The sequence below is a fragment of the Lynx canadensis genome, chromosome A3 (assembly GCF_007474595.2).
Source record: "Lynx canadensis isolate LIC74 chromosome A3, mLynCan4.pri.v2, whole genome shotgun sequence".
In the NCBI taxonomy this organism is placed as follows: Eukaryota; Metazoa; Chordata; class Mammalia; order Carnivora; family Felidae; genus Lynx; species Lynx canadensis.
The window spans coordinates 73709124-73732383 of NC_044305.1; the positions used below are offsets into that span (position 1 = coordinate 73709124).

Here is a 23260-nt window from a genome sequence, read left to right on the forward strand (position 1 = left end):
TGCTATCTTCAGAATGTTTTAAGATACTGAAACTTCACCTAGGAAGGGCACAGAGGTCAGTAGATAAATTGCAATCTCTAGGTTTATAAAGATTATGCTTGGTGTAAGATCTTCAGAATCCATAAGAAGCAAATAGTTTGGAAGCCTACTAAATAGTTGAGGAAGCTTAACTGTCAAGAAAGCTTTAAAATAAAGAACAGTCCATGACTGTTCAATCTCTTAAGAACACCACTGGGCCAGAGAACTCATACCAACAGAAAGTAAGCTGTGAAGATTATACAGATGCTTGGAAGAAAGGCATCCTCTACTGCCCATCCCAGATGTAGCCACAGCTTATCATGTCCTGAGAGAAGAAAGGCTTTGGAAGAAAACAGACAAGGGAGATTTTTCAGAGACAGCTGGTTTGGTTAAGAAGTCTGAGCTATTGCTATTCTTATTCAACAAATAACTGATGGACTAATGCATCACAGATGTGAATGAACGACTGCTGTATGTATGTTCTCCCTTTTCCAAATAAAAGCAGTTTAGTTTTTATGTTGGGGGCGATAAATTATCTTTTTGTTTATAGGTCATTGAAACACTAGGAGCCTTATCTGGACCTGAAGGACTATGTAATACCCAAATACTCTGGATGTGGCACTGGATACAAAAGTGAATGGAAACTTGATTTGTCTCCCTTGAGGGAAGGGTGGATGAGGAAAGAAAAATGTATATAAATGTTAGGTAGGTATAGAGGTAGACTGCAGTTGATACTAGGAGATGCCAACTTAGTCTCTACTCTCTTTGTTTTGTTAGCAGAGCCCAAATTTTGTTCAGAGAGGCAATGTACTTAGCTAAAACACTATTTCCCAGCATCCTTCATTGCTAAGGATAATTCACTTTTGGCCAAAGAAATCCAAGTAGAATTGCTAAGTGGAACCTCCAGGAAAGTGCTTTAAAATGAAACACAAAAGCTATCTAGCATTCTCCATTACTTTGCCCTCTGCTTTCATATTCTTCTTGCCTGGAGGTGGAATAGTAATCTTACAACCTCAAAGTTAACAGACATTAAAACCAGAAAATGAGAATGACCAGCTCAGAAGATGAAAGTGATTGGGCATAACGAGATGGGGATCTAAGGGCATCTTGGAGTTGCTTCTCAACTTATTGTGACATTAACAAGATAAAACCTTTATTAAGTAAAACTATTTTAAGTTGGGTTTTCTTTTTTTGTATGATGAAAACACAACATTTAACATAATATCTACTCTCTTGGCAAAATTTTAAGTACATAATATTCTTAATTATAGGTACTATGCTGTGCAGTAGGTCTCTGGGACTTACTCATCCTGTATAAATTCTATACCCTTTGATTAATACCTTCCACATCCACTGGCAAGCACCATTATACTCTCTGATTCAAGTTTATTTTTTATTCCTCATACAAGGTGTATCATGTATTTTTCCTTCTGTGTCTGGCTTATTTCACTTGGCAAAGTGTTCACTGGGGTTCATCCAAGTTGTCAAAAATGGCAGGATTTCTTGTTTTTGTTAAAACTGAATAATGTTCAACTGTACATGTATAACAAGTTTTCTTTATCCATTCATCTGCAGATGGACACTTTGGTTGCTTACATATCTTGATTATTGTGAATAGTGCTGCACTGAACATGGGAGTGCAGGTATCTCTTCAAGATCTTTTGGATTTATATACAGAAGCAAGACTGCTGGATCATATAGTAGTCTACTTTAATTTTTAGAGGAACTTCCATACTGTTTTCTGATGGCAGCACCAATATATCCTCATCATCAGTATACAAGAGGGTCCTTTCTCCATATCCTTGTGAAGACTTTTTATCTTTTTATTTTTTGGTAACAGCCATTCTAAAAGATGTATGTGTACTTTGGAGAAATATCTATTCAGCTCTTTTGCCTGTTTTCAAACTGGGTTGATTTTTTCCCTACTGAATTGCTGGAATTCCTTACATATTCTGAATATTAACATCTCACCAGCAATTGCAAACAAATTCTACACTTTTACTCCCAATCCACATACTATGAAATTGACATCAGAATCTATTTTTCCATATTGTGTAGCTATTAAAAATAGATATAAACTATAAATACAGTTATTCTTAATATTTTGTCTTTTACCTTTTATACTAGGGTTAAAACTGATTTATATAACACCAATAGAGTATTACTTATTCTGTATTTATCTACATATTTACCTTCACCAGTGATATTTACACTTTCATATGCTTTCTTGTAGTTTAGTGTTCTTTCTTTCATTTCAACTCCTTTTAGGGGCATCTGGGTGGCTCAATCAGTTAGCCATTCAACTCTTGATTTTGGCTCAGGTCACGATCTCACAGTTTGTGAGATCAAGCCCCATGTCAAGCTTTGACCTGATAGCACGGACCCTGCTTGGGACTCTCTTCTCTCTTCATCTCTCCCCACCCCCCACTGGTTGTGTGCATGTGCACTCTCTCTCTCAAATAAACAAAAACTGGGGGTAAAAAAAAAGAACTCTCTGTAGCATGTCTTGTAAGGCAGATCTAGTAATGCCAGGTAAAGTATTCTCAGCAGTTTTTTCTTTCAGCACTTTGAATATATCACCTTACTTTCTCCTGACTTCCATGGTTTTTGCTGAGAAATTTGCTGAGACTTAGGGAGTTTCCTCGTATGTGATTAGAGATGTTTTTTTGTCTTGCTGCTCCATCACTTTTGACAGTTCTATAGTAACGTGCCTTCGTGAAGACTTCTTTGGGTTGAATCTATTTGAGGACATATAAACTTCATGCACCTGGATGACCGTATCTCTCCCCTGACTTGATGGTATTAGCCATTATTTCTTTAAATATGCTTTCTGCCTTTCTTTTCTCCTTTGAGGTTCCCGTAATGTGTATACTGTTTTTCTCTATAGTGTCCCACAATTGATACAAGTTTCCTCCACTATTTTTCATTCTTTTTTCTTTTGGTTCTCTGACTGGATAATTTAAAATGGCTTATCTTTGAGTTGTATGATTTTTGTTATCTGCTTGAGTTGGCTGCTGAAGCTGTTTATTACTTTTTTTCAGTTTAGTCAATGTATTATTCTTCAGCTGTACAATTTCTTTTGCTTTTTTTATAATTTGTCTTTGCTAAACTCTCATTTTGTTCATGTACTGTCTTCCTGATTTCATTTAGTTTTCTGTGTACTCTTACAGCTCACTGAGCTTCTTTATGACAATTATTTTGAATTATTTGTCAGGCAGTTCACAGTTTTCCATTATTCATAACTTTTTTTTGTTTCTTTGGTGGTATCAAGTTTCCCTAATCACTGTAATCTTGCACTAATGTCTGCCCATCTAAAGAAGTAGTTATTTCTTTCAGTCTTTGCAGACTGGCTTTGGCAGGGAAAGTTCTACACTAGTCAGCCTAGCCAGAGATTTTGGCTGGGTCAGCTGATGGAGTTCATTACTCGGGTAATGGACCAGTTACTGACATCTGTGTGGTGATGTTGAGAGCCCCTGCTCCTTTTCTTTGTTCTTAGCTATTGTGGGGTGATTCTTCAGTAATCTGGGTAGGACATGAAAGAAATGACCTTCATGGGTAATGTTCTGAAAGGCTGGGGATGTCAGACTCTCACTTTGCTCTCCCTTTCCCCAGAGAGGCCCAGAGGATCTCTTCTGGTGCTATGTTGAGAAGTGACAATGGTAAAGTGAAACAGTTCTTACTTTTTCCAATGCATCTTTTCTAATTTCCGTGCTCCACAAAAATGCTATAACCTTTAACTTGGACTCTGGAAGTCTCATGGAGGCATTCTTATCTGTTAATGGTTGTTAAACTGGTTTCTGTTGTGGGGATGAGACCTGGAACTTCCTATTCTGTCATCTTGCTGATGCCATTCCTGGTTTTTCTGATATATGAAGCCAAAGCCATTTTTAAGTAATACATTAATTCCTTATCCTCCTCTTCTGTCACAGGTCTCAACATTTCCATCATCACAGAAACTAGACAGTACTCTTTAAAATGATTATTACAGTTTCATTGTTAAAGAAAAGGAAAAAAACAATCACACTTAGACAAAAAAAAAAAAGATGCAGGGGAGAAAATGGCAAAACATGGGAATTTCTCACAATCAAGAATACTAATTGCCACATACAATGAAAAGTCTTAAAACAAGTTGGCTTCTGAATCCTTGTGTCAGATGTTTATTTTTTAATGCTATCATGTGTCACTTTAATGAAACAAAAATAATTTATTAAAGAAAACACAGAAGAGACATGAATCCACAAACTTTCCAATTCTGTGATAAGGGCCAGACTTTTGCACTAAAATTTGCTCTGAAAATAAAAACAAAACCATACTTCTGCTTTTGGTCAAGATGGAGTGATAGGAACTAAATTTTTGTCTTTTACCTGGAACAACAACAAAAAGCTGGACAAAATATATGAAGCTACAAGTGGTAATACATCAGCCACTGAAAGACACTGAGAGACAGGGAAAAAAAAGCCTTATGATACAGGTTAGGTTCTATTATTATTTTATTATATTACCGGATTCTGCCAAACTAAGTAAAAATCAATTTCTATAATATTAGAATTAACCACAGATTTAGAGACTCTGTCTCACAGAGCAGTATAGAACAGCTAGACAGTCTTATTCCAGAGGTATACCCATCTCAGTAAACAATTAAAATTAGTCTACTGCAGTGCATGACTGTATCCACTCAAAAGTAACAGTATCTTTCAGAAACAATGAACAAATAGCTCCTAGGCAAAAGAATGAATGGTTGAACATTCATCAATTAACTAAAAGTATTAGCAACATTGTAAGTTGTCTGTAAGGCATGTTTCATTTCTTAATACAATAGAGCAAGCCCTGGTGAACAGAAGGAATAGCTGAATCAAAGGACCCAGTCTAACTGGGGTATAGCCAATAAGTAGCTATCTAAGTGACCTTATTAACTCTCCCTTATTAACTTTCCCACCAAGTCCCATTATTTCTCCAAAGGCAGAACAAAGGGAACAGAAAATCACTGTAAGCTGGATGACTCTTTCAAAATTCAAGCCAGCTAGAGTTGAATTGTCTTGTTTCTGTTTGCTAGAGTTCTTTACTGGCATTAAAATACTGTGAGTACAAATCCATTTTTCCTAAACCTGCTTCTCCAACAATGGCATTTATTAGGCTAGGAAAAAACAAAAAACAAAAAACTCATGCTCAAACAAGTGCAGCAAAATAATGAAGATGTAAAACAAAACAAAACAAAACAAAAACAAAAACAAAAAAAAACTACTGGAAAATTCCTTCTTCAAAATCTAAATGATGACCTGATGCGTAAATAAACCATCATATAGTAACTCCAGTGAATATGTATCAATCTTGGAGCACCAAAATCTATTCAAGAGAACACCGTTTTAAATTTATAGATACACATTTTTTTAAATCTGCTCCCCCTTAAACTTATAGTTTTAATTAAGAGGGCCCAGTGACTCCCTCCCCATTAAAACCTGCTTATTCCTATGGTCTTTTTTTCTTTTCTTTTCTTTTCTTTTTTATTTTTACTTCTTTTTACACTGCCATAGAAGCTTCTGCATTTGTAACCTTCAATTCAAAGTCAGCCTTTAAATGCCACCATCATTGACCTACAATATTCTAAGAAAGGGGTGTAAGTCAGGGGTTGGCAAACTACAAAACTACTTTGCTCGTTGCCTACTTTGTAAATAAATTTTTACAGTAAAACATTTACTAGAATACAGCTATACTATTCGTTTTCAAACCATCTACAGGCAGTTCATACTACAACGGCAAGGCTGAGTCTGCAACAGAGCCCATAAGGCCCACCAAGTCATATTTATGTTTTGGCCTTTTAAGAAAATTTTGCTATCCTTCACCTAAATAGCAACATTTAAGTAAATTTAATCAAGGTTTCAGGGAGATTTTTTCAAGGTTTTAATAATTTCTAAATCAAAGTTTTAGAGAAATGATATCCTCATTGGTTTCATTACCACACTTCAACTTCACACTATTCTTAGAAGCACATACTGGTTTTTAAAGTATGATATTGAAATACATTTTATAATCCACGGTATTAGACAGTCACTATCAGCCAAGTAGCAACCACGACAAAGTCAAATAAATATTTTCCACTAGCACTCTCTGGTAAGATAAAAAAATATTAGTATCCATGTATCTTAGATTCCATGAATATAGTAAACAAGAAAAAAAGAATGACAGGAGTGGGAACATTATTCTGAAGTAGAATAAAAATAACTGATGGATATTGCGGAAACATTTTTTTTTAAATGTGAATGTAAGAATTATTAGAAAAAAATGCATGTGAAATTTGTTCTGCAACTTGAAGGCCTGCAAGTATTAGAGAAATAATACTTCTTTTAATCCATTCTGACATGTTAGAAGAATGCAAAAATAGCTCTTCAAATTCTACAGAACTAAACGGTCCAACTCCTTAAGTCTGTGCAATGGCCTAACAGTCTGAACAAAAATACCCGTAAGTTCAGTTTTTAAATTTGAGGGTATTTCTTGATGGGATGCACTGAAGGAAACATTATTTTTGCACCATTCCTGTCACAAATAAATAACCTAACTCGAATCATGAGGAAACATTAGATAAACCCAAATTGCTGAATACTGGGGCACAAAGTTTTCATTTTTGTCTTGGCTAAGATGAACATTTTGGGATAATGACAAAATCTGAATTAGGACTGCAGTTAGATATACCACCGTAAAAATATTAACTTCTTGATTTTGATCATTATAAACATAATTATATTATAGATAGACACTGAAGTAGGGGTAAAAAGGCATTGTGTCATCATTTCTGTACCTTATTCTTCAATGGTTTAGAACGAAAAATAATTATGTTTGTATGTAAATGTGTACATATAAACATAAGCAAGGAAAGAATATGATAAAGCAAATTAGAGATAAAATATTAACAACTGGGGAACCTGGATGAAGTGTATATAGGAGTTCTTCATACTATTAATTGTGAATTAATACAGAATTTTAAATTTTCTGTAAATTTAAAATTATTTCAAAATAAGTTAAAAAATGGATGCAATTTTAAGAAACATGATTATGTTCAATATAAAATATTGAACAGGTGGGACGCCTGGGTGGATCAGTTGGTTAAGTGTCCGACTTTGGCTCAGGTCATGATCTCACAGCTTGTGAGTTCAAGCCCCATGTCGGGCTCTGTGCTGATATCTCAGAGCCTGGAGCCTCTTCAGATTCTATGTCTTTCTCTCTCTCTCTGACCCTCCCCTGCTCACACTGTCTCTCAAAAATAGATAAACATTAAAAAAAATAATAATAAAATATTGAACAGTTAATTCTAAGAGATTAGCTTATGTATTTTTAACTTTATTAAGGCAAATTATATCTCCCAGAATTATTTTAAAGTAAATTCCTTATATATAATTAAGTATTTCAGTATAAATCTTTACAAGATAAGGACTCTTAAGAAAAAAAAAAAACTCAATGCTATTATCATACCTAAAAAAATTAACAATATGAATATATTCCTAAGTGAGAAATACAATGCAAATACCTGCCAAAATAAGTGGTTGAATAATAGCTGGATTACTTACCCAGTCATATCCTAAAATAAGTTTTACTAAATGTTTCGGAGGGCATTAACATAAAAATATGTGAAATCTGTGGCAGAATAAAAAGACAGCAATTATCACTAAATCTATCCTTCTAGCTTAGAAATAATGACTATGGTAAAAAATGTTAATATTTCCTGTGTCTCAACACATATTTTAATATGTAATCCAAGTTCTAAAACCAAATCTGCTCCATAATACTGGAAAGAAAAGTTTGAATGCTGTGCATTTATTTTAAAAGGCCATCAAAATATCAACTGCCCACCAAATACACAGTTTAAGTCTTCTCTTTTTAAAGGTTACCAGGAACCCAATGTAGAATTGTAGAATCCTCAATTTTGAAGGAAAAAAAAAAGAGAGAAATCTATCCTCTTTTGTGGGCTAACTAAGCTATTTGGAGGCAACACATTTTTAAACTGTTTGTTAAACTGCTAGATCTCAGAAAATTTGGAGAAATGAAAGACCTTGAAGATTAGGATTCTATCAACATGAAAAACTGAGAAAGGGACTTTTCATAGTTAAAAATCAGTAAGTGCTTCTCTAAGTCTCATCCATCAATTAAATGTAAACAAGGAAGTATTTCTAAAGAAAACAAAAACTTTCAGAGTAAAGAATTCTAAAAATTAGTTTATTATTCTCTTCGTCTGAAGAGATTTTATGATGGATGTCCTTAATCAATGCATATCACTGAGGATGCAGCAATTAAGAGTGTTAATTTCAGAGTTACTTTCTGTAAAGCTGGCACTAAGATACACATACCAATAGTGAGATTATAAACTAATAAACTAGGTATTTGACTTTCTTTAAAGTCAGATTTAACACCTTTTGGGTTTAATAAAAAAAAAAACCTTAAAATATACTTAAAGATTTTTTCCTCTTTCTTCTACCACCTAAAACTGTAGCATTAGCTCAAACTGATTCTAAAATAAAATGACTTTAAAAAGAAATACCCTGGAAATATCTAACAAAGAATGTAAAAATCTAAGGAGAATTTAAAAGATTAAACACAAAACAGCAACTGTATTTTAATTCAAAAGTAACTCATGCAATGAGAAATCATACAATGGGAATCAAAATCTTCTTTAAGAAGGAACATAATTATACTCATTTTCTTCTTAATACTAAAATGTATTTGATATGAGAAAGACTACTTTAAATTATAGTTCTATGTTCATTTTGTTCTTAAACAGTTTAAAGGGAAAGTTTAAGTATTTACATAGTGGGAAAACACATTGGTCTCATTATTAAACATTCATTCACATGGAAAAAAAAAAAGACACATTTAAACAAGGGAAAACAATTTGCTGGTTTTACCAGGTAAGTGTCTGAGTTAAGGGTTTGAAATTATACCTCATTAGCACTTGAACTTTTTTAAATAATTCGATTCTGTTTTAATATATTTATCTCAATACGACTTTGAATACAGTTTGTAAAATAAATCAAATGCCACATATTCTGGGCTTGCTAATGTCACAAATGATCAGAAATCTACTATTTTGCTTCACTGAAGATTAAGACTGTAGTTAAACCTTTTCTCTCAATAGTATGCCAACACTACTCTACAGGTAATTCACATATAATCACAGCATTATTACTTACATCATCACTCTGCTGGGCTTCTTGCATTACAAATTCTCGGACCATAGATGGACTAAACTCTACTAGATAAGAAAATATATCTGTAGCTGCTGATCTAACTTGCAAATCATCCATGCCCTAATAAAAGGAAAATTAGGTTACTTAGAGACTGTTAACAAAAACTGTGCTGTGTTCCTTTTCTTTCCCAAATCTATACACACGAACGTTTTGGAATTAGACATTGTACTGGATTCAAAATGTATAATCTCTCCATCCTATACTTCCTTTTATTTTACAAATACAAAAAACTTTTAAGCAGCTCAATGATTAGTTTGTGCCAGTTTTTACCACCACGAAGATAAATATTCAGGGAATTTAAACGTAAGAATCAACATGGGATTATAAAGAAATACTTTACAAATACTGTACAGAAATTTTTTTCGATTTAAATATATGCAAAATGTGAATGATGTTACCTAGTTAAGACTCCATAACTTTCCAGAATCCATCTTTGGTCCTGGATTTATTTGCCAGTTACTCCTTAGTAACTGATTCTTTTATGACTCTCCTAATAGAGGATGCTTTTGAAAATACTGGGTATTTTCACTCTTTTTCCACAACTTAGTTTTCTAAGGTACTGATCCATAACATGAAGGATACATGACTCGTAAGTTACAAAATCTCCCAAGTGATTCTGAACACATTCCCTAACTCAGCAGTTCTCCAAGTGTTGTCCAGGGAATCCTGGTGAGGTGTCCAACACCCTTTTCAGGAACCACATGAAATTAAAAACTATTTTCATAATAATAAATAATCCTAGGGTATTATCAGCCCTTTTCACTCTCAGTATATCACAAGTATAGTGGGGTTTTCCAGAGGCTATAAGACATATGATATCACAACAAATTAAATGCAGAAGTTGCTATGAGAATCTAGCTGTCTTCTATTAAACCAAATGTTAAAGAGATTGCCAAAAAAAAAAAAAAAATGAAATGCCACTCTTCCACTAAAATTTTTTGTTCTGAAAAATTATTTTTATAAGTTATATTATTTATCATTTTAAAATGAAATAATAAATATTTTTAATTTTTCATACAATACCAATGGATAAAAATCATAAACAGATATATATGAGAACCACTGCCCTAACCCATATTGCAGAATGAGCTGCCTTGGTCCAGTCTGCCCTTACTCTACTCTCACTGGTCTAAAAAGGAAAGACATTTTAAAAATTTCTATAAAACATACTTAATATTGCTACAGAAGAGATAATAGTCTTGAAAACACACGTGGGATTTTAATTCACTTGAAGCCATATTATATCCAAGTGCTTACATATTAATATTACAAATTCAAGTTAATAAAAATCTGAAGATGGAACACATTTGTAGTAATTCACTATCAAGTGAATCATAACCTAAACTATACAATTCAATATGCATTACTATAATAAATACTTTCACATATGTAATATAAAGGTATGAGAAATTCACAACTTCAAAAACATGAAAAGAAGTTGGATAATTACCATTACAATTTCAAGAGCAGGCAGAATCCCCAATTTTGCCAAAGTTTTGAAAAATGCATCCCTGTTTTGAGGTTGTAATGTCTGAGAAAATGCACAAAATTCCTTGAAAAAATTAACCTGCAATGTTAGAAAGTATAGTGAGAAGTTGACACACATAACAGCAAACTTGGGCTCACTTTAATGTGATATACCATAGCATGATATGCCCTTCTGAAGGACCTTGCCTCTTCAGGGTATCTTGGCCCCTCAAACCTGTAAAGAACATCTTAAAAACTAGCATCCCACTAAAACTAAACTTCGCATTATTTCCACAAAATGAACGATGAACTCTCCCAAGGCATACAGTGTACATGTTGTATGTGGAGTCTCAGAGAGTGAATACACATATAGTATTTTCAATTCATGATTCAGTTGTAAAAATGTCATGTAAGGTATGTATTTTGAATTAGAGCATGTATTTTTGTAGAAACATGCTATATAAAATAAATGGTAGCTGGGTTCTCAGACAGCTCTCAAAAGTACAATTTCATTTATAAGAACTGGAAAGGACATTAAAAGATTCCCGAGTTTAAAGGCCTAATTTTATAAATGAGAAAACTGAGTAGGCTATTACCTACACCAAGATGACTTGGCTAATTTAAACCTGTAATCTCTCATTACTTTTTAAAACCCAAGTACCTGATTATAATGTTTAAAGAAAATGACAAACTGCTGGTAAGTAGCAATCATTCTCCTCTTCCTCCAAAGCATGGTTCGTATCTCAGAAAATACATACATTCAAAAGAAAAAAACATTTCCAAGAACCAAATTACTTATCATTCATGTATTCAAGAAGTACTGTCCTTACCTTTTGTTTTGTTTTTTGAAAAGAGCCGTTCTATAATGTATCTACAACCATAAAAATGTATGAGTTTGTAGTTGTGTCCTAACATAAACCCCGTATCTAATTTGGGGATTTTTAAGCACATGAATTCCCTCACTGGAGGAAAAAAACACACATCAAAATACTTTAAGAAACTGGCAAATATACAAAACAATAAGTTTGAGAAACTTTGAGAGTAATCATTTTATAGAATAAATGTGTACTTTTCATCTTAATTATAAAAAATTCTCTCTTAACAAATTCAATATTAAAAGTTGTATTAGCCAAGAGTAAGTGCACTTCAAAGGTTTGAATTTAGGGGCGCCTGGGTGGCTCAGTTGGTTTAAGTGTCCAACTTTGGCTCAGGTCATGATCTAATCGTTCACAAGTTGGAGCCCTGCATCAAGCTCTGTGTTGATAGCACAGTGCCTGCTTAGGATTCTTACTCTCTCCCTCTCTGCCCCTCCCCCACTCACACTTTCTCTCTCAAAATAAATAAACTTAAAAAAAAATAAAGGTTTGAATTTCAAGAATAAATAACTTACCAATTCACGCCGTTTATCATCATCTGTAGCCTCATCCGTTAATTGTGCAAAAACTTCCGACAGAAACTTCTCATCTTCCTACACGAGAAGAAATAATTACTATGAAATAGTCTAACAAAAGTATAAAGTTATACTCACATGATTTACACAAATTATAATAAAAGTAGCTGAAAACCTAATAGTTTCATCATAAACCTTAAAATTCCAGGGCATATTCATGTTATAGTTTTCAACCCTGATTATACCATTTATTATTAGTTATGCATACACTAATACCTCATTTAACCAGAAACCTCAGCTATGAAGAATCCTTTGGAGACCAAAAATAACCAGTTCTAGGTAATGCATGAAAACTCACTTATTTTAGTTTAGTTTAGTTTTTTTAAATATTTATTTATCTTTGAGAGACTGAGCACGAACGGGGGAGGGATAGAGAAAGAGGGGGATAGAACCCCATGTGGAGCTCAAACTCATGAACCATTAGATCATGATGTGAGGCAAAGTTGGATGCTTAACCAACTGAGCCACCCAGGTGCCCCCAAACTCATGCATTTTAACTGAGAGACACTGTAGCTCCTTCTCAGGGTCTATTTATTTATTCTTAATTTAAATGTAATTCAAACAAGTTTGAAGAGTTCATTGTCGGTCCACTGCAGATTAGAAAAATGAATTACAAATACGGCACAGGGACAACAGTAAAGGAGACAGAATTCTGGCAGCAGTAAGACTGGACTGCAAAACCTTTTAAAACACAAGAACTCGGGGCGCCTGGGTGGCGCAGTCGGTTAAGCGTCCGACCTCAGCCAGGTCACGATCTCGAGGTGCGTGAGTTCGAGCCCCGCGTCGGGCTCTGGGCTGATGGCTCAGAGCCTGTTTCCTGTTTCCGATTCTGTGTCTCCCTCTCTCTCTGCCCCTCCCCCGTTCATGCTCTGTCTCTCTCTGTCCCAAAAATAAATAAACGTTGAAAAAAAAAAAAACAAAAAACACAAGAACTCATGAAATATAATTTAGGGTTATTTGGGGTACAGGCTTATATTTTCTTGAGGTCCCCAAGGACACAGTGAAATGATAGAGCACTACAATAATTGCTTTTCACACTGATGACTCTGAGGTATTAAAAGGCAGATATATGTTAATTTCTCTAAGCACTGTTTACAAGGACAAACAAAAATACAGTATAGTACATACTGTATAATCTTATTTTTAATATAAATTTGTGTCTAAAGTCTAAAAGGGAGAAACGTTAGAATGTTAATTGTGATTATCTTTTGGTGATGGATTATGAGCAATTTTTTTGCTTATCTTTACTTTCTAGTTTTCCACAATAAGAGTGGACTATTAAATTACTAAGGAAAAAAATGACATGAATATTGAAATCCACTTTCTGGAGATCCATCAAGATCTGCTAAAAAATATTGTGTTTTTAAATTTCACTTATTTTTAAAATTCACTTTTATGAAATACAATTTGTATTAACTTTAATTAAAGTAGCATGTTCTTAGAAGTTTTGACTTAGTGGTTGACAAAAAAATCAAATTATAACATGTTAAGGATGTACCTTAAATACCTGCCTTTTTGCTTGGATTATCTGTGAAGCAGTTTCAATCTCTTAAATAAGTTTAAAAAAAATAAGATAAAGCATAAATAAAAAAATGAATGAAGACTACTAGATACAATCACAGAAGATGTAACATATTCTCCCACTAACCATCCATCAGTGTTACTTAAAGAATACCGAGAGACAAACCCATTCATTAGTCTGACTCAGAATGGTGTTTGTTTTGTTCTCTATTTTGCTGACTTCTAGACCTTATATGCTATGGCCTGACTCATCTATTTCTGAGAGAATTCAACTGCATATGCAATCTTATACTTATCCCTCAAATCACTTTTTCTAAATACTTTTTATCTCAATATTTTAGGTTTTGGTGAATACACATTTACCTCCACTTAAACCTTTTACAATTTTTTTTTCTTCTTGCATCTTTCTCAGATTAAATCCTCCTTTCTTCTCTAAGGATCTTTAACTTTTTAAAGAATATTTTCATAGGAAAATAGTTCCATTTCTTTGATAAATGCAATTTCTTACATGATTCATTATTTGTGTGCTGAAAGCTAGAACTGCATAATGTATTATGGAGGGAATTTCAAGTATTACCGTCTGCTAGGAGAATGTTTTCTAATTCCTGGTATATATATTTTTTCTGATTTCTAATCTTATTCTTGTAATACTCTACAAAAGCACTCTGTTCAGTGCACTAGTAAAAAAGCAATTAATTGACAGCTTAAAGTGCTTCATTAATATAACTGTAATGTCTCCCCCTAAATACCTGGTTCTCCAATTAAACTAGTCTCTTTAGATCACTTCAGTTCTTCTTTTTCATAAAGGCCTTTGTTTAAAAAAATTTTTTTTTAAGTTTATTTTTAGAGAGAGAGAGCAAGCAGGATAGGGGCAGAAAGAGAGGGAGAGAGAGAATCCCAAGCAGGCTCTGCACTGTGTGGAGCCCAAAGCAGGGCTCAAACCCACGAACCATGAGATCATGATCTGAGCAGAAACCAAGAGTCTGAAATTTAACCGAATGATCTACCCAGGCACCCCGAAAAGCCTTTGTAACTATTTTCAGTCAAATTGTGTGTGGCTGTCTTTTTGAATTACACAACAAAACCTTATGGGGAAAAAGGGGCCTTTTTTAAAAAAGTGAATCAAACTTTTCTTTGAATTAAACAGGCATGCGCTCAAAACTCCCAAATCCCGGGGGCACCTGGCTGGCTCAGCTGGTAGAGTATGCAACTCTTAATCCTGGGGTCGTGAGTTTGAGCCTACATTGGGGTGTAGAGTTTACTTTAAAAAACAAAAAACCCAAACCCAGAACCCATCCACCGTTACTAGACTCATGTAAAGACAGAAAGTTGGAATTAGATCAGACTTTAAGAGATTACAGAAATTGCCTAGTCCAATTTTAAATTTCAAAAGACTGATGCCCAAAGAGTGGACATTATCTAAAGGGCTAGTGACAGAGACGGATTTAGAATCCAGGTCACGGGGGCACCCAGATGGCTCAGTCAGTTAGGCGGCCAACTTAGGCTCAGGTCATGATCTCACAGCCTGTGAGTTTGAGCCCAGTGTCGGGCTCTGTGCTGACAGCTCACAGCCTGGAGCCTGCTTCGGATTCTGTGTCCCCCGCTCTCTGCCCCTTAGTGCTGTTTCTCAAAAATAAATAAACATTTAAAAAAAATTATTAGAATCCAGGTCACCTGCACAATCTGGTTTTTGTTACTCTCACCATGTAAAATAGACTACAGGACAGATTTCTAACTAGTTCAAAGTAATGAAACAAACCAAAGTAAAACACACACACAAACTAGACTACGCCAAATCTAGTAAGATAAAATGTAATATGTTAAATTCTTACATGAATCCAAAAACTTCTGAAACAAAATGAAGAACCGAATTATTGTAAATTTTTCCTTAAAGGCATGAAGAGATTTTACCATATCTCCTTAGTAAGTGGGATGAAAGTTTATAAATTTCTTTTTTAGTAAGCTGAAATCCACAAAATATGTTAAACAAGAAATAAAACCACTGATTTTACTGGGTTTGTGTTCAGCTCAACTCTTATTTATGGAATAGTGGAGATAACATGTAATGTATTAAAATGTCAACATTTGAGATACCTATCCTCAATCATTTCTAGTGAAGGACGTTAAAACTTCTTGTTTTGAAAAGGACTTTAATCTGTAGCTGTGTGAAAATAACCTCACTTTATTGGTTTTAGGGATTTAATTCATAAAAAACATTTTTAAGTATAAATTTCAATTCTGGGCACACGGGATTTTGATATGCAATTAGCTAGAAAATTCAGGTTAACTAAACTCTTATGCCCTAATCAAGCTTTAGAGAATCTCAACATGTATTAAAGTACATACCAGGAGCCAGTGACCACAGTAAGTGCTTTCATGTAATTTCTCAGTTAATTACCCTAATTTAGGCTAGGAGTTATGTTATGTACCTTTGCACTAACTCATTTTGGTCCAGATAGATACAATCTTTACATTTGCACTTGCTTATGTAACTCATACAACAGTAGGCCAATACTCATTTAAGAAGCTATAGATACGTATCCTAGTTAGCTAGAAGGGTATCTGGAAACATCTAATACTTAGCCAAAAAATTTCTACATGGAAACCTCAGAGTTGGGCTTTAGGAAATGAGCCTTTAGAGGTCACTCACCATAATCATAATTCTTTTCTTTTCACATACTGTTGAGAACAGAATTCAGCATCACTGCTGAAATGAAGAGATAACTAAGTGCTAAACCTTAGATATGCAACAGGTAGTTCACAGTATCTACTTCATAAATGTATCTCACGGACCAGAAATGAGTAAGACTTTCTTTTCTTAAAGCTATGCTTGATTTATATAATTATAGCCTTTACAAATAGATCTACGAGAAAATATATAAACTGACATAAAGAGTTCAAATACTTACAGATTAGTTTGCATAATTTTTAAGCATATAAAGCATTTATGATTTATTATTATGGATTTGGAACCCCTTCTGATGTCAAAGCAATCATTTGAAAGCTTCTGCACTTAAGCTTCTGTCACTGAGCTCTTTTCTTTACATCAGCTATATTGACTGTAGGTCTATTTCCAAACTCCTGAGACTAACTGTTTTTCTGTCAGCAAGTCAAATGGCACCCTGAATTGTATAGTACAAACGGTTTTAAAAAGCAGGTCTCATGTATAACAAATGGAACCCGATGCATAAGTCTATTTTCCCTTACACTTATTATTGTGGAATAAGGAAAACTGCTAGGTGAAAGCATGATCTAAAGAAGTAAACCCTATACAAAAAGTAAAGTAACAACAGAAAGATGAATGATGACTGTTAACATCATAAAACGGAATGTCACAACTAAGAGCTAAGTACTAAGTCAGAAACTCTCAACTGTTTGTCTCTGGATCTCTTAAACTCTTAAACCTTATGGAGTACCCCAGAGAGTTTTATTATGTGGATTATGTTTGGCAATACTGACAACAAAAACGGAGACATTTAAAAACATTTACTAATTTGTTTTAAAAATAAGATATAAGTTTATGTAAATATATTTATGAAAAATTTTATAAATTTAGAAAAAAGAGTGGCTCTGTTTTACATTTTTGCAAATCTCTGTAATGTTTGGCTTAATAGAAGAAAACTACATTCTCACATCTTCTTTGACATTCAATCTGTTGCAATACAATATTTTGAAGTACAAGAAGAAAATACAGCCTCACAGTGACAAGAAGTTGGAAAAGGAAAAACCCCACAGAACTCTGAAAGGGCTTTAGGAGCCCCTAGAACACACTTGAGAACCACTACTACACTATGTATATAGAAGCTGCTCAAGAAACTTATTCAGTGATATGGACATAACAAAGACAGTTATGCAGGAAACTGTGGGTATAGTATACTACCACAAGTAAAGGAAAATCTTCAAATTCCTCCTTATTACACTGTTAGCGTATAAAGGATTAACATACTAAACATGGTATAAACTATTTTACAACTCAAGGAGACAGATTAAAACCAACCTCACACAGCAAATAATCTAGTTATTTCCTAAAAATTAACAAATGTTAATTTAGATGTGCTGACTACACATTTGAATTATTTGGAAAACTTTAAGCACACACATTCATATGTACTATCCCCCCAATAATAACTAGATCTCACAAAATGGACTAAAAATAATCTTAGAAACAGCTGCTTTGGTTTGGGATGATAAAAAAGTTCTGGAAATGGACAATGGTGATGGTTGCATAACACTGAGAAGGTACTTAATGCTATGAATTGTATACATAAAAAAAGGTTAAAATGATGAATATTTTGTCATATATATTTTACAATTTTCTAAACGCATGCAAAAATGAAGTTAAAAAAATTTACATGATAGGACACTTAAAAATTTAAAAGGTCACATTATGAAAGGATTCTTTCCTTCGGAGCACCTAGGTGGCTCAGTTGGTTAATTAAGCATCCAACTCTTGATTTTGGCTCAGGTTGTGATCACATGGTTTGTGAGACTGAGCCCCACGACAGGCTCTGTGATGACAGTGCAGAGCCTGCTTGGGATATTCTCTCTCTCTCTGCCCCTCCCTCCACTAGTAAACGCACTCCCTCTCAAAATAAAAAATACTTAAAAAAAAAAAATGAGATAAAGCTCTATTTTCTATGCTCAATAGTACATTTAAAGTAAACAAAAGAAAACTTTCAAAAAGGAATGAACACCAGCTTTAACTATTAAGGAGAATACCTAAAATAATATAAGAACACTTTCATTTACTTACCTGCAACATGCTGACTATCTCAACTTTGTTGAAGAAAATAAAAGATGTAAGAGTAGAAAGAAAATTCTCTTCAAAAACGGATGGTGTAGGCAAAATGATGTCCTGAATGTACTGTACCCTGTAAGTCTGATGTATTTTTTGTCTTAATTCAGAGTCTGTTATTGGTATAACTTCCTTAAACTTTGCAGTTTTGGTCAAGAATTCTCTATGCCTTTTTGGCTGAGCCAAAGCAGGGTCATATTCAAGGCATCCCACGACATCCATGATACACTCATCAGAAAACATTACTTCAAACAATGTTGCCTTATTTAGGAATAAGATTCCTCTAATAATTTCATACAAATGATGTAAGCCTTCAGTGTTTTCTAGGTTCTCACAAGCTTGGAACAGCTGCAGTAGTTTTTTAATATAGCCTTCGTTTTCCAAGGCCAGAGCCAGCTTTTCCCTACGGATAGGTGAGGAGAGAACTGAGGTAACTAAGTCAGCAATCTCTTCAAGTTTATTGAGTTCACATGTGGGCAGGTCAATCAGATGACTGGTTTCAGGCATTTCTTCAAATCTTTCTTCTTCTGATTCATCAATGAGGTCCTGTGTGACTTCCACTGATGGATCCTTACCTTGAACCTAAAAACATCCAAGTACAGCTGGTTACCTTAAAATACAAAAGAATTCAAAATTTTGGAAATCAAATCACTGACCACTGGATTTAAGTAAAAAATACCTTGCAAAGAAACATTATTAGCCACATAATCACTGTTAATTAAAAATTAAGTCCATGGGTACGTGGGTGGCTCAATCGGTTAAGTGTCCAATTTCGGCCCAGGTCATGATCTCATGGTCCATAAGTTTGAGTCCGCATTGAGTTCTAGCAGACAGCTGAGCCTGGAGCCTACTCCGGATTCTGGTCTCCCTCTATGCCCCTTCCCTGCTTGCCCACTCTCTCTCTCTCTCTCTCTCTTTCAAAAATAAACATTATTAAAAAAAAAAAAAAAAAGAAAGAAAGTGAAGTCTAGAGGGGGAAAACACACCCGGTTTAGAGTCAATTATTGGAAGAGTCTCAATTTCACCTCTAAATTTCCCAACTTATAACTTGAGGTTAATTAACTCTGACCCCTGACAATATATTTATTTCAGCTAATATTACACTGATTTATTTGAGGTTATGTAATAACCATGTGCAGTTTAATAACTTCCCTACATCTACTAATTCTGAATTCTGCTGAAGGTTAACTCTTCTGTGGGGCCCCCAAATTAGGGACGGCTCTTAATGCACCATCCCATTGGCCTGACAAAACACTATTAAGTTTAAACCAAACTAAAACCCAACTTCTTGGATATTCAAGAGTGAGATTTCCTCATATTACTTTTGAAATTCACTTTTGAAAAAATACTTGCTTTTGCTAAGAGCCTGAAATTGTTTTAAAAAAACAAAGAATACTGGGGCACTTGAGTGGCTCAGTCGGTTAAGCGTCCTACTTCAGCTCAGGTCATGATCTCACAGCTTGTGGGTTCGAGCCCCGCAACTGGCTCTGTGCTGACAGCTCAGAGCCTGGAGCCTGCTTTGGATTCTGTGTCTCCCTCTCTCTCTGCTCCTTCCCTGCTTGCACTCTGTCTCTCTCAAAATTAAATAAACATAAAAAAATAATAAAAAATTTTTAAAAATTAAAAACAAAGATTTTTTTTTTTAAATTGGCATTTATTTAACATCTGTGATAAAAGCCTCCAAGTTCTAGTATCTAGAAAACACAATGAATAAACAACTGTTTTATGATTCAGGTTGATAGCTCAAGAAAAGCATGGCAAACTTGGGACAAGTTTCCTATAATGACACCTTTAAAAAAAAATTTTTTTTTTAATGTTTTATTTTTGAGAGAGAGAGACAGAATGCAAGCAGGGGAGTGGCAAAGAGTGAGGGAGACACAGAATCCAAAGCAGGCTCCAGGCTCTGAGCTGTCAGCACAGAGCCTGATGCAGGGCTCAAACTCCCGAACTGCAAGATCATGACCTGAGCTGAAGTTAGATGCTCAACCTACTGAGACACCTAGGTGCCCCTATAATGATTTCTATAATGACTCTATTTAACATAAAAACTTTACCCTTCATAAGTTTTTTCCTATTTCTTAACACAAGAGTGCAATTATCCTCTTTTCACCTCAAAACATCCAAATATCCTGAGATGAAAAAGCTCCACATATTTCCAAATCTACCAAAGCAACATATGAAAAAAGATCTAAGGACTTATTAGAGAAAGTAGATATACTGATGCATATAAGAGACTTTTTCTCCTAGAGCATGAGCGTACTTCTTTTACTTCTGAGTTCTCAACAGAGGAGCTGGGCTTAGGGAGACTGACACGTAAATGTAGGAGAAAGTTTAAGTAACAAGGTCATAAGAGCAGTTCAGATAAAATGCCATGGAAATTCAAAGGGAAGTTCCTTCCCACTCCTGGAAGTAAAGGGGGTGAAGTTCCTTCCCACTCCTGGGAGTAAAGGGGGGTGGTGAAGAGAGAATATAAGAAGAAATCATAAAAGTAGTGGCATTTGGACCTTCAAAGATGGGTAAGATTCAGATGGGGATAAAGGTATACAAAGTACAAAGGGAATAGAGTCGGAGAGAGAGAAATGTGTGGTATGCATATGGCCAACAGCAAAACTGGAAATGCAGACTAAAGCCAGATTATGGAAAGTCAAAGAAAGTGAATGTGCAGTACTGTCCTTTAGAAAGTAAGGCATCAGTTGTATGGAATAAATTTGAGAATAAAGACAAATTAGGGTGTTATTCTGAAGTCTACATGAAGAACTGAATTTAGATAGTGATGTTGAGACAGATGAGGGACAGGTGTAAGAGAGAGGAAGAACCACAAATAACTCTATAGTTTTAAATCTGCCATTAAGAAGATTATGGCTCCTTTAACAAAAACTGGGAGCATGGAGAGGAATGGTTAATAGAAGGTCAGTTTTGTTAAGTTTGAGGTGTTTGAATACCCAGCTGGCAACTAAATCTGTGGGCCTACTACTCAGGAAAAATAGGACAGAAAACAGAAATTTGGTATTAGGGTAACTAAGGGTAACCATAGAAACAGAAGTAGAGCATGAGGTAGGGAGGGAAGAAGAATCAGATGTTACAAGGAAAGAATAAGAAGAAATCAGAGGAAGGGTGGCTGGCTGGCTCAGTCAGTGGAGTGTGCAACTCTTGATCTCAGGGTTGGGAGTTTGAGCCCCAAGTTGGGTGTAGAGATTACCTAAAAATAAAATCGTAGGAACAACAACAAAACAAAAACAAAAACAAAAAAAAAAGAGGAAATAGGAGGATTCAACTTACACTGCAAATGAATAGTTTGCATATGTTTAAGAACAAAAGCAAAGCTACAGAAGCATTCACTAGGTTATAGTATGTTTCTACATTATCTAGTATTATCCTTACAAGCTTCCTGGAATCTCTCCTAAATTTAACTCTCACTGACAGATTATATCAGACAGATCTGTCAATCCCACATACATCAATCTGTCTGGATATCAAGAGTGTTGCTCACTAAGCATTTCTGGTTTTCTCCTTTTTGTGGCACATGAGTTCTTTGCTTCCATGAAGTTGTATGTAGCTGTGTGATTTATTTTGGCCAATGAAATGTGAGCGAAATGTCATGTGTAACTTCTGGGAAGACCTTCTAAAAGCCATTGTTCTGATTTGCCACCTTTCATTCTTACATTGCAATTAGCTTGAAAGTATCAAAATCAATTCTCTATCAGCCTGGGTCTCTGAGTGGCTCTGATAAGCACAGCCCCCTCTTGTCCAACTCTAACCCTCATTCATCAAATAGCAGTAAGGAAAAACAAACTACTGTTGTGATAAGTCACTATTTTAGGATTTTGTTACTATAACACAATCTGGGGTTGCCTGGGTGGCTCAGCTGGTTGGGTGTCTGACTTTTGATTTTGGCTCAGGTCATGAGCTCACAGTTCGTGGGATCAAGCCCTACATCGGGCTCTGTGCTGAGCACGCAGCCTGCTTGAAATTCTCTTTCCCTCTCTCTCTGCTCCTCCTTTGCTCTTGCTCCTCATTCTGAGTAAATATTAAAACAAAAAACGAAAAAAAAAGGAAAGAAAAGCTTTAAAAGAAAAACAAAACCCACAATCTAACCTTAACATTTTTTTTTTTTTTTTTAAATTTTTTTTTTTTCAATGTTTATTTATTTTTGGGACAGAGAGAGACAGAGCATGAACGGGGGAGGGGCAGAGAGAGAGGGAGACACAGAATCGGAAACAGGCTCCAGGCTCCGAGCCATCAGCCCGGAGCCTGACGCGGGGCTCGAACTCACGGACCGCGAGATCGTGACCTGGCTGAAGTCGGACGCTTAACCGACTGCGCCACCCAGGCGCCCCTAACCTTAACGTTCTTAAAGTCAGTCAACTCTTATGCTGAGTGGGTGCATAAAAAATTTACACTATCAGTAGGGTTCTCAACAAAAATATTTTTTTCCACACTCCTATCCTACATCCTTACATTTGCTGCTTTAATTTTTTCCCCTTTTTAAGTGTCAAACACTATTACTTTCCCCTTTAAGTCTCAGAAGAGAGACTTTTCTCCTTTGAAAAAGAGATCACCAGTACTCAACATACTCCCAATATCCTTCTTCTCCATCTTACAACTTATCTTCACTCATTTCCATCATCTCTTTCAAAGAAAATGTCCCTATCCTACCATTTTCTGAGGTTAAAACTTCCATATGCACTTTTGATTTTATGTTTTCTGAAAGATACACACACACACACACACACACACACACACACACAGAAATTATCTTTGCTCTTCTTATAATTT

General features: G+C 34.9%; 1 protein-coding gene across 5 annotated transcripts in view; it reads right to left on the reverse strand.

Annotated features, from left to right (window-relative positions):
* PPP4R3B (protein phosphatase 4 regulatory subunit 3B) overlaps positions 1-23260 on the reverse strand; it is a 65875-nt gene that overhangs the window by 26153 nt on the left and 16462 nt on the right. For 3 of the 5 annotated variants that reach the window (XM_030310634.1, XM_030310633.1, XM_030310637.1), the window contains exons 4-7: positions 18443-19066; positions 12109-12186; positions 10702-10818; positions 9195-9311 (exon numbers count right to left, since the gene is read on the reverse strand). In XM_030310634.1, coding sequence (XP_030166494.1) covers positions 9195-9311; positions 10702-10818; positions 12109-12186; positions 18443-19066 — 936 coding nt within the window. The remainder of the gene's footprint in view (positions 1-9194; positions 9312-10701; positions 10819-12108; positions 12187-18442; positions 19067-23260) is intronic. The other 2 variants (XM_030310635.1, XM_030310636.1) reach the window with 2 other exon arrangements.